Genomic DNA, 19,065 nt, shown 5'->3' on the forward strand with positions numbered 1-19,065 from the left:
TACAGCAAAAAATTTTGACTTAAAAAAATACATCCATGTTTCTTTTATTCTCTAAAAATCTCACTTTGGAGATTTGAGGAGGTTGAAATATCACAATTGATTGTAAAGATAACATGGGAATTAAACTGCATGAAAATTTAATTACCTTCTGGCGTGTTGACAGCCTCGGAGAAGTGCTTGAGAGGAGATGCAATGTCAATGAAGTCTTCGACTACTCGGTTCACCACCGCACGTTCAATGGCATTCTTCAGCTCGCACAGTTTGTCCGACAGATTTCTAGAAAGAAGACAATCAAATAATTAACATACATAAACATTTTTCATATATATAAATCTTTAGATCCGCCATACAAGATATTTGTGTTTCGCAGAAGAGGTATAAATATGAGCTATACCATTTAGAATCGTCTATGGTAAGATTTATAATGTAACTGGAACCTTCTATAGCAAGGATCGAAGATCTGCAATAAATGTGCAGGACGAAGGCGTGTTGAGAGACCAAAGCAAAGGTGGGGAAATGGTGTGGAGGCTAATGTCGCATCTTTAGGCAAAAGGAATAAGAGGAAGAGAACAAGAGACCAGCAGGAATGGAAGCGTTTCCCAGAGACAAGGTTGAAGCACTGATGCTGATGATGAAGAAGGTAAAGAAAACGCTGGTAGTAACAGAAATAGTTACATTATGAATAAAATAAATAAGTCTGCAGGAAAAAAGAAGATGGGAGAACAAAACTTCAGTTGGTTGGACGGTGTGGAAACTAACACCGAATCCTTAGGCAAAATGAACTCTAGGAGTGAAGGGGTTTCCTAGATGCGGCCAAGACTTTGATGTATGTATCGAGAAAGTTGGCGGGAGACTTCTTCTTTTAAAAAAAAGACAAATATTCACGGGTTACGAATAACCTGACAATATTTGAAAATCTCCTACTACCACCACAGTAAGCGGAAAATATAGCTGTTGTTGTGATGCAGGACTTAGCCAGCCGCGGAATTGAACATGCGATGCCTGGGTGGGATCCAAACGCGAAGCCAACTCAGCTACTGACCGGTAGAAGAGATTTCCGAGAGTTGGCCAGAAAACTCTTAACGGTTGCACCGCCTATGACATAGATAACAGAAACAAGGGAAATTGGCCATGAACAATTTTGCTAACACTTTTCACCCATACTACTGCAAATCATATCTAAGCACAGCAATGCCCCAACTTCTTTATACCTACAAACCATATGCGTAACTTTCATTGCATTGCTGCTTTGACAGTCCATGCGGTTTGGTCGTAGCTTGGCGACAGTCAGCAAGCTTTCATACCATATCTCCCTTTGTTACCTGGTGATTTCCTTAGCCTCTGCGGACTCTCCCTGCCCTCTGGCGCACAGCTCTCCCAGCTTGTTGGACAGGCGTTGAACCTCTCCGCACAACTGCAGGATCTCCGACTTCTCGTGGCCTTGCAGACCATTGGCAATCTGTAACCAAACAATATCATTAGTTTATATTAATTTTAAAATGTTACCACACTGCCCAGAGTCGCTTTCTCAATTTAAGGAATGTTGGAACATGAAGTAGGAAGAGGAATGTTAATTATTGTACCATAGATTAATCATCCATTTATAGCACAAGATTTCATATTTTAACACACTTAACATTTGGGAAGATAGGTTTACAAAAAAGTTTAAGTATGGTGATGCACTGCGAAATAATTCAAAATCATTTGTTTTTGGTTTGAAAATTTGATCGCTTAGAAATATTATAGAGGTTTTAATTAAATACTACAAGTAGAACACATATTGGTTGCTACATTCATTTTATAGGCCTAGAAAAAAAAACTATAAAAATGCTACTTTCAAACCTGTGGTTATCTTGGTGTACAAATCAAAAATCTCTTCAACTCTGATACAGCGTTTATTGATAAATCAAAAATCGATTTTACAGTCGCAATATTTACGCGTTTACTATTTACAATACTATAGAATGCGGGCGAATCTAGGTCAAGGTTCCCTAGCGTGATAGTACCTGGCTGACGGTTTGGAGACTGAATCCTGACTGCTCGCTGCGTCGGGCTTATTTATACGATTCAGCCGGCGGCGACAGTAGGTAGGTGGATTTACAACTAAATCGGAGACACTCGCTCAGTCTGGGTCTTTCAGGAACATTCGGCGGCGTTGCAATTATGCATAGGCGATAGGCTCGAACCTTCTAGCGAGTTGGCGTAATGCGCCAGACCGATTTGCAATCGTATTGTCGTAAGTAGGCAAGCAGGTGCTCGGAGACAGGTAGGTTGTGTTGTTTACGATTTAACTGTCAGTAGTAACTCGCAAGTAACTTGTTTACGTTTTGGTTCTCGGTATTTTGCAAGTACCTACGTAGGTCGAGCTGTTTATTATTAATGAGACAATTCTGAATTGTTCTCTCGACGCTACAAAACCATTTTCGGATATGGTTTTATTGCATAATGTGGCAAAATAAGTTCTTTAGAGTATGGATCTGAAAACATTTGAATATTTGTGCCTGAACTTCACAAAATAAAATATAATACTCTTCCTCTAGTCATGCTAACACAATTCGGCCAGGAAAGACAGTTCTACCCATTCGGTCGATTGATGCTTAAGGCCGGGAAAGGTAGTTCTACCTTTTGCGCCGGCCTCATTTCAATGGCAGAAAAGACAGAATTATTCAATGTTTTTATATGAATATTATATACCAATCTCTTTGTAAAGGTCTCAACTATATGTACATAATTATCAAATCGTAGTGCGAGTCTTCTTTTTATATTTATCTTCGTGCCTTTCGTTTACATCGGTATTTCAACAAAAGGATAGTATATTATTTAGATAACATACCGATACCGATATGCGGACCGTAATAAACATATTACAAGGTTAATTGAGTTGCATTTCAAACAATATTCGATTTTCATTTAGTACTTTTACTATGTCCAATTTTTATTAAAATATTTTCGAAGATATAGCGATTTAAAACAAATTTGCGAGGGACCTTTATTTTCGCCCAGAGACAGCGTAGCGCCTGCGCAAAAAATACCCGCCAGAGGTTACATAGGTAACTATTTAACCTAGGTTTTTTTTTCAACAGTTTTAATGACTCTATATCACTTTTTAAAGGTGTGTTTAATTGTCGTTTTGATAAAATATCATGGAACCCCAGGAGACATATCTGAATACCCGATTACAACCATAGTGTATTTTAAGAAAAGGACTGAGCTCACAGGAGCTGTGTATAGTATTTGTCAAAATAGAGTCTTTACCCTTTGTCCCTGGGCAACAATGGTGCTGATGGCTTTCTGACCCTCAGATCTGGTGAGAGGATCCGCACTGGGGTTCAGCAACCACTTGTGGGCTGTCTCCAATCTGAAAACAGACAAATTATCATCAAATTTGTATTATACAGAACACAACTTGTATTATACAGAATACAATTTGTATTATTGAGAATACAATTTGTATTATACAGAATACAATTTGTATTATACAGAACACAATTTGTATTATACAGAACACAATTTGTATTATACAGAATACAATATATTAATATTACAGTATTTTCCACTCAAGCTATAGAGTATTTAAAACAAAAAATGTTTTGAGCGATAATTTTAGGCATTCGGTTTTCGTTTTGGTAACGCTCATTCTAAAAATTGTACCTATGAATATTAATAAGGAAACGTGAACTGCTTACTGTGGTTTACAGCCAATGAATCCACCTATATTTCACCGTTTATCTCTTTTAGGTTTTATAAAAAAATCATTATTTTTATAACACTCTGTGAATTCTGCATATTAGTTACCGAAATTTATTTTGTATGACACCTCACAAGAGTGCCCCTATCTGTACAGTGTAAAAGCAAGGGAGCTATGTCGCCACCCGGTTGGGCAGCGTTGTGAAGTGGATTAAGGTAGGGACTGTAGGAAGGGATTTATTAATGCGGGTCTTGAAAAGGCCCGGATTATATGAAGGAGGAAAAATGGATGCTGGTAGCTCGTTCCACATACGAGCTGTTTTACACAAAAGCGAGTTGAAGACGCGGACAGTTCTCATGGAGCCATCGACTGTGTCTTAACAGTGTGTCTTAACATCGAGTTTTAAGAAGAAACTTAAAATCTTTATTGTAATGTAAGTAGTAAATTTGTAATGTTGCATGGTAGAAGTATAACCCATATAATTTTTTAAAATTTTTTTTATTTTTTTATTTTTTTTATTTTTTTATATATTCAATAATATTGTTATTGGGTTTATAAAAACAGTTTATTTTTAAACAAGTTCTGCTGTGTAATTATTATTACGCGTGACAGCTGTTTCGCCTTCTGAAGGCATTATCAAACTGTGGGTAGCCCACTTACTTTGTAACTGTTTTTATAAACCCAATAACAATATTATTGAATATATAAAAAATTAAAATTAAAATAGAGTTCTACAAATTAAACTTAATAGCAATAAATAACCCATATAGTTTTCTGACTTTAAATTCTTTAAACAGAAGTTCTGGTGAATATGTATATGTTTTCAATAAAATTGTGTGTGTTTTTTATAAGTTCCGCCCCATCCTATAATGCTATGTTGTCTTATTTATTGGCATAAGGCAAAGTACGGCATTCTGAGGAATGTTCAAAATAAATTCATAAAATCATCTACATACAGCTACCCAAATTTGGGTAGCCATCGCTCAAGAGCATTAGCAGTGCTACCCAAATTTGGGTAGCTATTGCTCGAATGGTTATGGCAGTTGTTTCCAATCAAACCTAGCAATCTTTAGCTATAATTTAGCATAAATCAGGTAAATTATGCATCATTTTATCAGACATACCTTCCTTGCAGTGTCTTAGCTCCTTGAAGTTCAACATCCTTTATTCCTTCATTGACAGACTGCATCAGCTCTGATACCTTGTTCCTGATTTCACTTGCTAACTCCATAGCCTGAGAAAAAAAAACGTATAAATTTTTCAGCACAATAGTTTTTTTTTTTTTTTTTTTTTAATATTTACTCCACACAGGAGGCCCTGAAGAAAATAATTTCCCTCAGGGCCTATGTCATCTTTGGGGATGCTGTGTGGAGGGTCTTTTTGTGGAGAGGAAGGAGTGAACATGGGTCTTGAAGAGTCCCATGTTGTAGGAGGGAGGAAACACAGAGGCCGGCAGTTCGTTCCACAGCCGAGCTGTTGAACTTAAGAACGAATCGTAGAAGCGACCCGTTCTCATGTGACAAGTGTCAACTGTGTACAAATGTTGGGCGCGCGTTTGGCGTGTATCCCGACTACGCACCGGTGCCGAAGGGATCAATGACGCTAGTTCTTCAGAGCATCTTCCATTGTAATACCGATAGAACAAGGACAGCATACCTACCTGACGCCTGTGCTCTAAAGATTGCAGTCCGTTTGTTAAGATTGGGGAATCTATCAAACGGACCGCCCGTTTCTGCACAGAGTCAAGGGTTTTTTTCAGGTATTTTGGGGCTCCAGACCAGAGATGGCTGCCAAATTCGACAGTAGGGCGCACTTGCGATTTGTACAGGGTGAGCAGTTGTGTACTATTAAAGTATCTGCGGGCCCTGTACAGTACGCCCAGCTTCTGAGAGGCCAACTTTACTCTAGCTTCGATGGAGCCCCCGTACCTGAGCTGGTCACTTATAGTTACACCAAGCATATCAATGGAAGGCCTGTTCGGAAGATTGCTTCCGTTGAAGGAGACTAGATTATCATTTGGATCCCTTTTAGACGTAATCAGACAGGATTGGGTCTTTGAAACATTAAATTCGACGAGATTATTTTTACCCCAGGAGGAAATACTCTCGAGATAACCGTCCATTCTTTGCTTCAAAGCCCTCCGAGCCGTCCTCCGCCAAACTATTAGATTTTTAAGAAACAGAATTCTGAATTTCTATTCCATTATCCGCGAAAATTTGCAGTTCGGTTGCAAGGAAATAAATATAAAACATTTGAGTCGATATCCTCTACCCACTGACGAAGCTGAATACATAATTTGATTTCACTGTGATTAATTTTTGGGTTATTATGCCATGATGATCTTCCTCCTTTTTTAACAGCGTTACAGTGTCCATCGGGTTAGATGATGAACATCTGACATCTGCCTATTGATGGACACCTTAATGAAGGAGGAAGCGCAAGACAGCACGATAACCCAAAAATTAATCACGATAAAGCTAAGCATCCACCTTTCGGCATCGTACGCATCGCATCAAACGGATCGTAGTATTCTTTGTATAGAAAGTCACACAAGTGCGTCCACCAATCCGCATCGTACGGATCGCTCGAATCTGCTCATCGGAAATGCCGACGCCGTTGCTTGGAGAGGCGATGCTTGCCGATGACGACATTCGGAATGCCGGTCAGGTGGACGCACCCCGTGCGCTCGCTCAGCATTCCACCATTTGCATTTGACCTCACGCGTTGTTTAGCATCATGGATGCGGCACGACTTATTACAATTGTGCGAATATGAAGAAATATATAATTTAAAGCACCCTAATTATGCAAACCAACAAATAAGGGATAATATATGGGAACAGATTGAAAACAGATTAAATTTTATGTTGCCTTTTTTTAGATTTTTTTACATTTTCTTCCTCTTCTGCTAACACACAAGCGATGACAAATTGTTCTTCTTCACTTTCTTCCATTACGTCACAGACACATTTTTCACGACAGAATGAAGTGGCGTCGGCAATCCGATTGCTGGTAGTTGCGGCGGCAAATACGATCGCTGCCTATCAGGTGGACGCATTGTGAAAAATTCATCCGTTTGATGCGATGCGTCCGATGCCGAAAGGTGGACGCTTAGCTTAACCCTTTGCACTCCTAATTTTTTTTTTAATTACCTACTACCAACTCCTTAATTAATTTACAAAAAAGGGATAAAAAGTGGCCTCAATAAAAAGTTAAACAAAAATTTTTAAAATATGTAATTTTTATTACTCTTTCTTTACAAAAAGAAATGTAAAACTATATTTTCACCTAATTACTGAGTATTATTTTCAAGACCGAACGACACATGTGCTTTCTCGGACACGAAATATTTGCTACTAAAAACAGTAAAAACAAATGTAAATACACAAACAGAACAAAATATTATGTGATAACAAGTGAATAGGTATAATAATCCTTTGTTATGTGTTGGGAGAAATCCCTCAGCGCTTCCTATTGTTACGCAGGTAGACAGGCAAGTACCTACCTACTTACATGTGTCGCAACCAAATAATTATCAAAAAAGACATAATATTTGAAGTTATTTCCAACACAAAATACGAAAAGAACTGCTGGATACTAGCGATCAGGATAACTTCTGGATATAAGAAAGGAGTATACGGAGTAATTTACCATTCTCCAAATGCAAGTACAAAAGACTTTTTATCATTTATAGAGAACTGGTGCACCCAAAACCTAGAAGAGGAAGAAGATAATATCCTAACTGGTGACTTTAATATAAATTTTAAAAATTTGAATGATACATATACTAAAAGACTTAAAAAAATTATCCAAGCATCGGGAATGAAACAACTTGTTAAAAGTGAGACACGAATAACGGATAAATCCAGGACGTTAATTGACCTTGTCATATCCAACAGATTAGATTTGAATGTAAAAGTTCTAGATGAGCCAAAAATAACCGACCATAACCTTATCCACATTACAGATAACACAAAAAGAACTAATACGAAAACCAGCAAAGTAATAAAATACAGAAATTATAAAAAATATAACAGTGAAAGGTTAATTGAACTTCTGGGTGATATGAATGAACTTCATCAAATGGAATTTAATGAAAAGGCTAAATCATTAATAAATAACCTTCAAGAAGTAATCGACCAGTTAATACCAATCCAAACTACTAAAATAAGAGGAACAAATAAATGGTATAACATAGAACTACAATCAATACAATATGAAAGAGATAGACTGTACAAAATTGCAAAAATCTCAAGAAACTCACAAGACTGGAAAACATTCAAAAATGCAAGAAATAAATACTCAAAACAACTGAAAGTTTGTAAGAACGATTACTTCAAAAATAAAATTATCTGTGAAAAAGGAGACACTAAAAAAATGTGGAAAACCATAAAAGGATTAATGCAAACTGAAGATAAAGGGATGAAACATGACATTGAATTTCCACATCAGATACAGGGTAGCATACAGAACTGCTTCAACAAATATTTTGTAAACAGCATAACGGAATTACATCAGAGTATACCAATACTGAAGGAAGACAACCGCGTGAGAAATGTTCCCCTAAACCGAGAAAAACTTGTGTTTAAAGAGATTGATGAAACATATCTTTTACAGATTCTAAACAGCACCAAATCAAAAGAGAGTCCAGATGGAATAAGCTTTACAGTTTTAAGGGATGCAATGCCAGTGATAGGACCTCATCTACTGAACATAATAAATGAATCGTTAAGAAGTGGAAAATTTCCAAACACATGGAAAACATCTATTGTGATCCCGATTCCGAAAGTTGTTAATACCAGAAAATGCGAAGAATTTAGACCTATAAATATGTTACCAAAATACGAACAGGTACTAGAAATTGTAATAAAGAAACAACTCGTTGAGTATTTGGAAAAACATCATATATTATGTGACGAACAATCAGGATTCCGTAATAATAACTCTTGTGAAGCTGCAATAAACATTGTGATTAATACATGGAAGAAAGAAACAGATAATAAAAAAATCACCATTGCAACATTTTTAGATTTTAAAAGAGCATTTGAAACGATAGAAAGGAAAAAACTTTTGGAAAAATTAGAAGATATAGGTCTTTCTGAAGTAGCTCTAAATCTTTTCAAAGAATATCTCCATGAAAGAAAACAGGTAACAAAAGTGGAAAACTCAGAATCAGAACCGATAGAAAACAACCTCGGTGTTCCACAAGGGTCGGTATTAGGTCCAATTCTATTCATTATTTACATTAATGATATAATTAAAACCATAAAACATTGCAAAATTAGATTATTTGCAGACGATACATTAATCTATATTTCATGTGAAGAATACATAGATGCAATCAATAAATTAAATGAAGACCTACAAAATATAGCGAAATGGCTGAAATTAAACAAATTAAAACTGAATATCAACAAAACAAAATATATGGAAATAGGCAACAAAACGCATAACACAGAGTTAAAATTGACAATTAATGGCGAAAAAATTGAAAAAGTAAATGAAATTAAGTACCTGGGTGTGATACTAGATTCAAAACTAACTTTCGCAGCAAATTTTGAATATGTGCTAAAGAAGGTATCTAAAAAAGTCAATTTTCTTAGAAGATTAAGAAATAAACTAAATGGAAACACTACAGAGCTGATTTATAAAACTATAGTTGCTCCACATTTAGATTATTGCTCTACTGTGTTGTATTTGGCCAATGAAGGAAACTTGAACAAGCTAGATGTTATACAGAATAGAGCTATGAGATGTATACTAGGAAAAGGAAAATACGCAAACATAGATCAAATGAGAGAACAGCTAAATTGGATTTCTATAAAAAAGAGACTATTATTTAATGTGTTAATTTTTGTACATAAAATCATGAACAACCAAATGCCAAAATATTTTAAGGATGAAATTGTTTTTAATAGAGATGTTCATAATTACGAAACCAGAAATGTAAATAGGATTAGATTGCCACATATGAAAAAAACAAAATCACAGAACTGCCTAATGTACAAAGGACTAAAAATGTATGATGAAATGCCTGAAAGTCTGAAGAATGAAGGAAGAATGAATGTATTTAAAAAGAAATGTTATATTTATTGTAAAAATATGTAAAATTACAAAATGAAATATGATCTTGTTTATATTAGTTTATATTCAAATGTATAAACTAACTCAATAAATAATAAAAAAAAAAAAAACCAAATAACTGCGCAGTGCATTTACAAGGTTAAAAATAATACGATTTTAAAAATTATCTAAAAGGCGAAACTTGACGAGATATATGTATTTTGCGTATTCGGAATATTCAGAATGAGATATAAAGTGTTTAAAAGAAAAAAAAATACATTTGATAATTTAAATTATTTTTCGAAATTGCGTTACTATAATGTCGAGTATGACTCGACATAGGAGTTGGTGTAAGAAATATAATGTCGAGCCACACTCGACAAAGGAGTGGTATGAGTTAATACTTTTGGCCGTGACAATCTCAAATCGTAATTGGATTTATTTACATTGATTAAAAAAAATCTAAATGTCAGCTCTAAGATTTATAAAAAACAAAATGTCAGTTCTGAAATTTATAAAAAAAAATTACAGCTCTGAGTTTTATAAAAAAATCGATGTTGATCTATTACTTAACTTGTTTTAGTGATGAAATTTCTTTATTCGAAATTTCATCATTATAGGTCAGATATATCAAAGCTTTTTGTAGAGCCTTAATTGCAAATCGATATAAATATTACAAAAGCATAATATCTACTTCATTTCTACTGACAATGTAAAATACGTCTGGAGACATTGTCAATCTTTTAGTTGTCTAATAACTGAAGTCCCCGCCGTTCCCTTTGCTTTTGCGCTTAGTTTGAACTTCAGATGCAAAATTTTATGAACAAGTATCAAAATTCAAGAGATGCAGCAAATAGTTGTGGATAAATTGAACGTTACCTGAGGTGAAGAGCCGTGGCCCGCGTCCCTGAGAGCAGCGAGAGAGTCCAACGCGCGCCGCAGATCCCTGGCCACTGTGCGCGTGTGCTCGGCGTGTGGGGGCGAAAAGCGCTCGGCGCAGCGCTCTGCAGCGGCCAGGGCGGAGCGTAGTGCTCGCTCGCCAGGGGCGCCGCGCAATGCATCAGGATCCTGGAAATGGACATCTTCATTAACATGAAAATATGGAATTTTAATATTAACTCTATCTAACTAGCTAACATAGCCTAATCTTCAATTACCTGCAAGAATTAATGTTTCAAGCTCCATAAAATTTGATACAAAATAAAATTGACAATCAGCACTGCCTTAAAGCACTTTACAGTCATTTAGAATTTTGGACAATTGAACGGTACCCGTTAACCTGTTGAAAGCCGGGGCAGAAAATCTTCAGAATACACTTCATTGCTGGAGGAAAATACACAGAGATGCATGATAATTACCTTGATGAAATTTGTTCAAATTTCAGAAAAAAAACTATGATTTATTTATTTTTGTGATTGTTTTCTATTTACCAGATAATATATCTCAATAATCGTATGTATTTCAACTTAAGTTTTAGAATATTTAACTTTACATTAAAATAAAAAATATATCCCTCTTGAGAAACCTGAATACATATCCTAAACGATATAACTATATTCAAAAGTTGTTTTCAAAGAAATAATAACACATTTTATGCGGTCAAAAAACAAGGGTTCCATTCGAGAAAATTGATTTTGTTTGAAACAGCTATATCTTTGAAAATAATACATATATTTTAATTAAATTTTTTACATAGTACTCACCACAACGCAACTATAAAATTATTGTCTTAACCTTTCCTCATCTGTGGTGTGTATTTACTACACATTGCTTCTAATATCTTTAATAACTCTATAAATATAATAAATTCTGGGTTCAGATTTTAGGTATTCCTCCGTTATACATTTATGCACTGAATTAAAAAATAATATTTAACATAGTTTTCAAATTCAATTAAAAATCAGAGATTTTTATAAGAAATCGGGAACAAATACACCAATACAATCAACCGTGTGCCATTGCTACGCGAAGAGTGTGCGAGGAAATGACACGCTATTGATGTCCCGCTTTACTTCGCTATACGGGCACATGAGAAATCCACTTGTCCCCAGTTCTATTTAGACCATCGATACCTACGGCCGCATTGTGTAGCTACCACTCGTGACCAACTTGTGCAGGGGTACTAAAGTGAATCATTATTTCCGTTCGATAATTAAATTAATAATTTTTGGTAAGTACTTTTTCATTAATTTCCGAATACTGTGTTATACTATTACCTTATATTATAGTATTGAAAAGTGTGTATTACGTAACTATTTATCCGTGCGCTTTCGTCATTTAATCATTGATCTAAGATTTATTTTTGAATATTTATTTCAAATTTTACATTTTTTTTCTTATTCGTTATAATATTCAGCTAAGCAATACTGCGTTTTACATTACATATTTACAAAAACCCTTCCATTTTCAGGAAGAATAATGACTGACAGAAATTTAACAGAAGAAGAGATAGCGCAAGAACTTGATTATGATAGTGATATTGAGTTTGAAATGAACAATGACATATCAGATACTGAAGATTTGGTTGAACATTTAGAAGAATCGGACTCGGAATCGACTAGTGAAAATGAAGACGAGGGAGAAATACTGGTTTCAAAACATGGATTCGAATGGAATGTATTACCACCATCATCATCGAGACGTCGGCAATGCAATATTGTCAATGAAACTTCCGGCCTGAAAAATGGTAGTTTATTAGCTAACACAATAAGAGAAATGTTTGCTTTATTTATAAGCGCAGATATGGTGACAGAAATATGCCAAGAAACGAATCGTCAATTGAGGCGTTTACCCGGGAATATGATTGAGCAATTATCCGAAGATGAATTATATGCTTTCATCGGTATAATGCTTGCTTCTAGCAGAAATCGCACCCGAAAACTAAGTTTGAATGAGTTGTGGACAAGTGAAAGTCCATTTTGTCAGCCGTTTTTCACGGCAGCTATGTCTCGAGACAGGTTCATAAATATTTATAGTCAGATCCGTTTTGATAATAGAGATACAAGACGAGAGAGATTTGAAGCTTCTTCAGACAAGCTAGAGCCAATTAAGTCGATATTCAGTAAATTGGTAGATGCATGTAAATCAAATTACTCTCCATCGCTTGATATAACCGTGGATGAGCGTTTGGCGGCGTTTAGAGGTAAATGTCCATTTCGGGTATATATGAAGTCAAAGCCAGCCAGGTATGGCATCAAAATATGGATCGCTGCAGATGCTAAAACCGCATATATATGTAACATGCAAATATACAGCGGTATGATAAATAATAAAAGAGAAATAAATCAAGGCAATCGTGTCGTTATGGAATTGGTGGAACCTCAATATGGCACCAATAGAGGCATAACCACAGATAATTTTTTTACGTCAGTACCACTGGCGGACAATCTTCTATCTAAAAATCTGACCATAACTGGCACTCTTCGCAAAAATAAGAGGGAAATCCCTAAAGAGTTTTTGCCATCAAAAGAAAGGCCATTGTATAGTAGCCAGTTTGGTTTTACATCAAATAAAACACTTGTGTCATATGTGCCTCAGCAAAATAAAGCAGTTTTGCTGCTGTCAACTCAATTCCTTGGAAATGAAATAAGCCAAACCGATACAAAAAAACCGGATATAATTTTACATTACAATAAAACCAAGGGTGCCGTTGACACAGGGGACAAAATGACCTCCGAGTATTCGTGTGTAAGGTCGACAAGAAGATGGCCGTTTCGTTTGTTCATGGAAATGTTAGACATTGCTGCACTGAACACATATTTATTATGGATTCAAAAGTATCCGGAGTGGAAAAAAAATAATAGAAGTAAAAGGAAATTATTCATAAGACAGCTAGGTTTAGAGTTGGCTAAGCCCAATGTAATGAAAAGAAAAAACAGCACGGTCAAATTTCACAAACAACAACAAGATGCTTTCGAGACAGTTTTGTCATATTATCAAGAAACACCACCGGCAACTGCTGTTACGAATGATATTACGAGTGATTCAAGAAATGTACTAGTGTCCCGAGCACCGTCGAAAACTTGCAGATTTTGCCCATACAACACAAAAAAAAGAAGCACCATAGTTTGTCATATTTGTCAAAAATCTGTATGCACAAGCCACAGAAAAGAAAAAAAATATATTTCCTGCCACAATTGCAATGCAATTTAGATTAACAATTTAATATATTTGGTTTAAAATTTTTATTATTTTTAATTTCGCTGTATTGTTTTGTTCTTACATAATTTTGCTGTTATATTTAAATATAATGCATGTGGAATTTTTAATGTTTAGTTTCTCAATATAATATTTCTTTTTAAAAATTTGTTTATTTCCTTTAAAAAAAAATTTAAGTTTGAAACCCCTGCAAGACTGGCAGCGTAAACACGCAAAGCTGTGTGCGTCATGTGCGTGTAGTCCAGCGCCCATCAGCAGAATCAGCCGCCATTCGGTCACGGACCGTCATTAGATAAGCACTCCTCGCACGTTTTTTTAGCTTCTGCCGATGGTTTTTTCATGTTTTCAGCTATTAAATTAGAATTATTATCACTTTTGAAATAAAATATAATAAACATAAGCGATTGGCTATAAATATTCATATTTTTCCGATTTTAAATCGCTTATTTTAAGATGTGTATTGACTACACAGCACCGGAACGCGTGTATTTTTTTAGGACAGTAAGGGAAAGGTTAAATTGAAGCCTAATTTTGTAATACCACTCCATAAACTGAAGTTAAAGTCAGTGGTGGGCCATTTAGTGATGTTTTATTTGTAAAAAATGCATGTATTTTATTACATTACTATTTGAATTCTTGTACCTTTCTGTGCACATTGCAGTCAGTCTGTTTCAATAACCCGCATAGCTCACTATAAAAAAACCGCATCCGCGCGAGATCTTATCTCGCTTACATTATTACATTCTCATCCGCGCCGATATTGTGCAAACCGTTATGTGTTCAGTGCCATTGCTGTGAGGAGAATAAACAGGAAGAAAACAAGTACCCTTGTTCCTAATGGTGAGTCCAGTGTTGCCAAGTTAGCATATTATATGCTAAATTTGGCATAATAACTCCATGTTTAGCACAACTATTATGCTTTTAGCATATAGCATATTTATTTGGCTTATTTTTACAGAAACATGAAAATAATAAAAACCAATTTTTTAACTAACAAAAATGATATCGATTGAAAAACTGGTGTCTCAATGGAGAAACATAGTTCACATTAAATGGGAATCCTTGACTTCCACTGTAGAGTTTTGGAATGAAGTCATGCAACATAAAGATGCAGCTAATAATAACCCCTTCGGTGATTTATGTCAGTTTGCAATGTCTATTTTAACATTGCCGTATTCAAATGCGGACATTGAACGTGTATTTAGCCAAATGAGTCTGGTCAAAACAAAACTCCGAAATCGTTTGGCGGTGAGAACCCTGAATGCCATTTTGTATGTGAGATTTGGCCTAAAGAGAGCAGGAAAGTGCTGTTATTCTTACACTGTTCCTGACAAAGTACTACGCTGCATTGGGACCAAAGAAAGTTACGACACCGTCTCTCAGGCTTCCCCATCAGCTGCTGTTGATGAAGAAGAAGAATATGAAGATATTGATATTTTATTTCACTGATTTTATTTCTAAATTAAATTTATGTTGGCTTTTTTTTGGCATTTTTTAAAGGAATTTAGCATATTTCTGGCATATTTTTCCCATCACTCTAGCATATTTTGAAGTAGTTGAGTTGGCAACACTGGGTGAGTCCTTCCTTTCATACAACATATTATTGTCTCATGTGCAGTGGTAATTACACTAACATTCAAGGTCCTTCGACATAAATTTTTTACACTCCTAAAACAACATAACATAATATCTTTTACACACCAAGTGTTGTAAAAAAAAATGTCTCCAGAGAATGATCGGCGTTCGACTCATTTAACACCGATCCTCTGTTAGATTCTGTGCAAAATCAATTTTGACCGGCCGCCAAGCATAATACGATGTAGATTCACAAGTTTTCCGCTTGTACAACTAATTTCCGGACACCGTGTATAGACTTACATTGAGCCACTCATTAGCCATGTTGAGTTTGTTGGCCAGTTGACTCTGAAGACTTTTGAGAGCTGACAGACTATCGTGGTCACTGGTCTCCTCATCGTAAGTTGTCAGTTGCAACACTCTGAAAATAAAATAAAAACACCATATTGAATGCGTTTCATAAAAGTCCTAGACTAGAGACTATGATAATGACCCCTAACCATACAAAAGAATAAGATAACTAACTCAAAATACCCAATGACAACCCTGAGGGGCTATTTTGATTCTACAAGGAATTGTCCTTAACCTTAAAATTGATAACTTTTTCTTTGTCATCCGAGAGAATCGCAATTAAATAAGTTTAAAAAAATTTAAATGAAAACAGGAGGTCTATGTCATCTTTGTGTATACTGTCCACAGTAGTACTGGGTCGATAGTGAACTACCCGATCATTCATGGGTGTGACAAGTGACCATAGATGTATAAATTTTGCAGACCGGGCGTATTTTGCAGACTCATTCTCGTGACGGAGAAATAGAGATGGCAAGTTTGTTCTTAGTATCCAAATTGGATCATATCAGCAATTATTAGCATACCGATACACCTTCCCGCCAACGGGATCGGGTTCCAAAATGAATTGTGTAAAGAATAAGTTCCATGTACTCCATGTGTCAGTTCCCGGTAACTGGGTCCTGGAACCGCTGTGACCAAAGATATTAGAAGAACGAGATATGCTATGTTAGCCGCCGGACCGTAGGCGGAGTACTACCTAATTAGGGTACTTTGAATACTATCGGGACATGTACGCACAGAAATCTGTTCTATGTATTAGTGCGGATACCTTAGCGTAAGCGGAGGTGTGCAGTAGTATTGGTGAACAAAACCGGCGACACTGGGCAAAACAATTCCGCACAGTATGAACTGCTCATAGCACATCTCGTTCTTCTAATATCTTTGGCTGTGACAGTGCATTTCAGAATAACCATGACTGCTTCTGTGTCGTGAGAACAATCTACACAATTTATGCATCTATGAATTTATTTATATATTTATATGCTGTCCTTGTTCTACCGTTATTACAATGGAAGACGCTCCGAGGAACTAGCGTCATTGATCCCTTAGACAACAGCGCATAATCAGGAAACACGCCAAACGCATGCCAAACATTTGTGCACGGTTTACATTAGTCACATGAGAACGGCTCGCTTCTATGACTCGTTATCGAGTTCAATAGTTTGGTCTCTTCAAGACCCATGTTCACTCCTTTTTCTCCTCAAAATACCCTCCACACAGCATCCCCAGAGTGACATAGGCCCAAAGGGAAATTGTTTTCCTTAGGGCCTCCTGTGTGGAGGTAACGTAAAACATTTTTTAAAATATATATGACCAATAAACTTTACAATAAAATCCCGAATGACCTTAAAAATATAAATCGTTTTAAAAAGGAATTAAGAAAGTATTTCCACCTCAAATATTGATTGTTTGTGTTTTTTAATATATTTGAAGATATATTATGTTTGCCAAATAATTTTAATTTTTATATAAATATGTTTCTAAAATCATTAGCACACACGACGATGTGAGCGAACTCTAGATCAAGATTAATAAATAAATATGGACTACCTACACCCTATACCTAGATCAGATACTTTTACTTCGACCTATACGGTGGGCGGCAGCGGCACTTCTACGGCATTTTTTCCACGTGTAAAAGTACTCAAACACTTTGCCAGTTACATTACATTGACGGCTACACCAAAGCTAAACGCAAATAACATGTCTAAGTATACTCTAATACCATATAATAATACAATATAAAACCATTGAATTTATACCTTGATACTGGGTACATTTGCTTTCAATCGGTTTTCTAATTCTAGAATTCGCCACAAGATGTCGCCACTTCCGTTGGCATTTCGCACTTGGACGGGCCCCAGGCTAACGTAAATACTGTGCTTTCACTTAAAATTGCAGTTCCCTTGTACTGTAATACCTACAGGCTCGTAGTGGATTGAAGCTGGCGGCACGGTATCGCTTCCAAGTAAATAAGCACAAACTCGACAACCAACAATTACACATCTTCGGATCTACCGGATCTGCCCTGATGATGGACACTGCAACGCTGTTCGAAACGTCGGCTAAAGAAGAAGTTAGCGCAACACGGCATAACACCCCAAAAACAAACAACAAAAATGCTTTTGGCCGTGAAAATCTAAAAACTTACTTTGCCAGTGGGTCGTGATCGACCCAGTTCTAGTTCACAGGGTCATTTTAATGAGATCTTCAAGAGACATTGTATGACAGAGAAATCACATAGCATCTGACCGGTTGTTGACGGCCGGCATAGTCCAGTGGTAACGCATTGGACTGCCATTCCGAAGGTCGCGGGTTCGAACCCGGCGTAAGCAAATAAACTTTATTTGATTAATTTGTGTTATTTCACAATTAATTAATTAAAATAATATATAGTATATTTGCGGCACGTTCCAGAGTGGAAGATACTACCAGTAACGCCCTGGTGTAAGACCACCATTCAGAATTGAAACGTTGCTCCAAATGGCTTTAGCCGTGTTTAGTGACTAGATCTGAATAGCCAGGTACTTCCCCACCTTCCTCTTTCCCTTCCCCACTTGCCTTCAGCCTCACAACATCCCCCAATTGGGGATGCCATAGTCTCACTGGCTCCAGACGGGAGCAGTTGGGACTCTTGTGAGGTATTCACTATAAAAAAAAAAAAAAAAAAACAAATTTAAAGAAAGGGATGTATCGATGATTAAATTATTACCATATGAAAAAAAAAATTTTACCTGATGATTTCATGAATTTCATTGGCCATGCGTGTGGAGAGATAGTTGCGATTCTCAGAGGCCTCCTCAATTCCCTTACCACCTGCAAAAAAGAAACTAACTATTAGTTACATAGTTGGTTAGGTTAGGTTAGGTAAAAAAAACAACTTTCTTCCACAATCGGGAACAGGGTCAATTGTTTCAGTCAAGAAAAACAAGATATTTTTCATTATGTTTAATTTAACTTTTAATGTAATTAGTAACAAATTAAACCTTTCATGCCTAGACAAAGTAATATTATGTCATCAAATTTTCCAGCTTCACATTCATTCGCTGTTTTTTAATGTATTTCGATACTATATTATGTCTTAGCAATATAGAAATTAATTTTCCCAATTCTTATTGTTTAAGACGCCGTAGCACGTATCACCTGAATACTTATTTGAATATCGCCTATTTTTGCTCTCTGACCCAAATGTGTGGGTTATATAATAAGATCGTGTGCTGAAGTAGACAT

The 19,065-nt window shown here is 36.0% G+C and overlaps 2 protein-coding genes across 2 annotated transcripts in view; one reads left to right on the plus strand and one right to left on the minus strand.

The window, feature by feature from the left end:
• The window catches only part of Vinc (vinculin), a 146,714-nt gene that overhangs the window by 34,232 nt on the left and 93,417 nt on the right, over nt 1–19,065 (minus strand). The window contains exons 6-12 of the mRNA XM_089649321.1: nt 18,570–18,651; nt 15,787–15,904; nt 10,630–10,818; nt 4,813–4,922; nt 3,256–3,358; nt 1,323–1,459; nt 146–276 (exon numbers count right to left, since the gene is read on the minus strand). Coding sequence (XP_089505447.1) covers nt 146–276; nt 1,323–1,459; nt 3,256–3,358; nt 4,813–4,922; nt 10,630–10,818; nt 15,787–15,904; nt 18,570–18,651 — 870 coding nt within the window. The remainder of the gene's footprint in view (nt 1–145; nt 277–1,322; nt 1,460–3,255; nt 3,359–4,812; nt 4,923–10,629; nt 10,819–15,786; nt 15,905–18,569; nt 18,652–19,065) is intronic.
• Nucleotides 12,169–14,746, plus strand: LOC149409927 (uncharacterized). Its single transcript, XM_089649060.1, has 3 exons — nt 12,169–12,356; nt 13,317–13,815; nt 14,693–14,746. Exons 1-3 carry the CDS (start codon nt 12,169–12,171, stop codon nt 14,744–14,746), a joined length of 741 nt encoding a protein of 246 aa, XP_089505186.1.

The sequence above is a fragment of the Hesperophylax consimilis genome, chromosome 29, assembly GCF_061612785.1.
Source record: "Hesperophylax consimilis isolate HC1 chromosome 29, BYU_Hcon_1.0, whole genome shotgun sequence".
Lineage (NCBI taxonomy): Eukaryota > Metazoa > Arthropoda > Insecta > Trichoptera > Limnephilidae > Hesperophylax > Hesperophylax consimilis.

What these genes read in the sequence shown, in the direction of transcription:
- LOC149409927 (XM_089649060.1), top strand. Translation starts at nt 12,169, where the DNA reads ATGACTGACAGAAATTTAACAGAAGAAGAGATAGCGCAAGAACTTGAT. An exon ending in CTGGTTTCAAAACATGGATT is followed by an intron (nt 12,357 to 13,316) that starts CGAATGGAATGT and finishes GCTGCTGTCAAC; the next exon opens with TCAATTCCTTGGAAATGAAA. An exon ending in CAAAAAAAAGAAGCACCATA is followed by an intron (nt 13,816 to 14,692) that starts GTTTGTCATATT and finishes TTATGTGTTCAG; the next exon opens with TGCCATTGCTGTGAGGAGAA.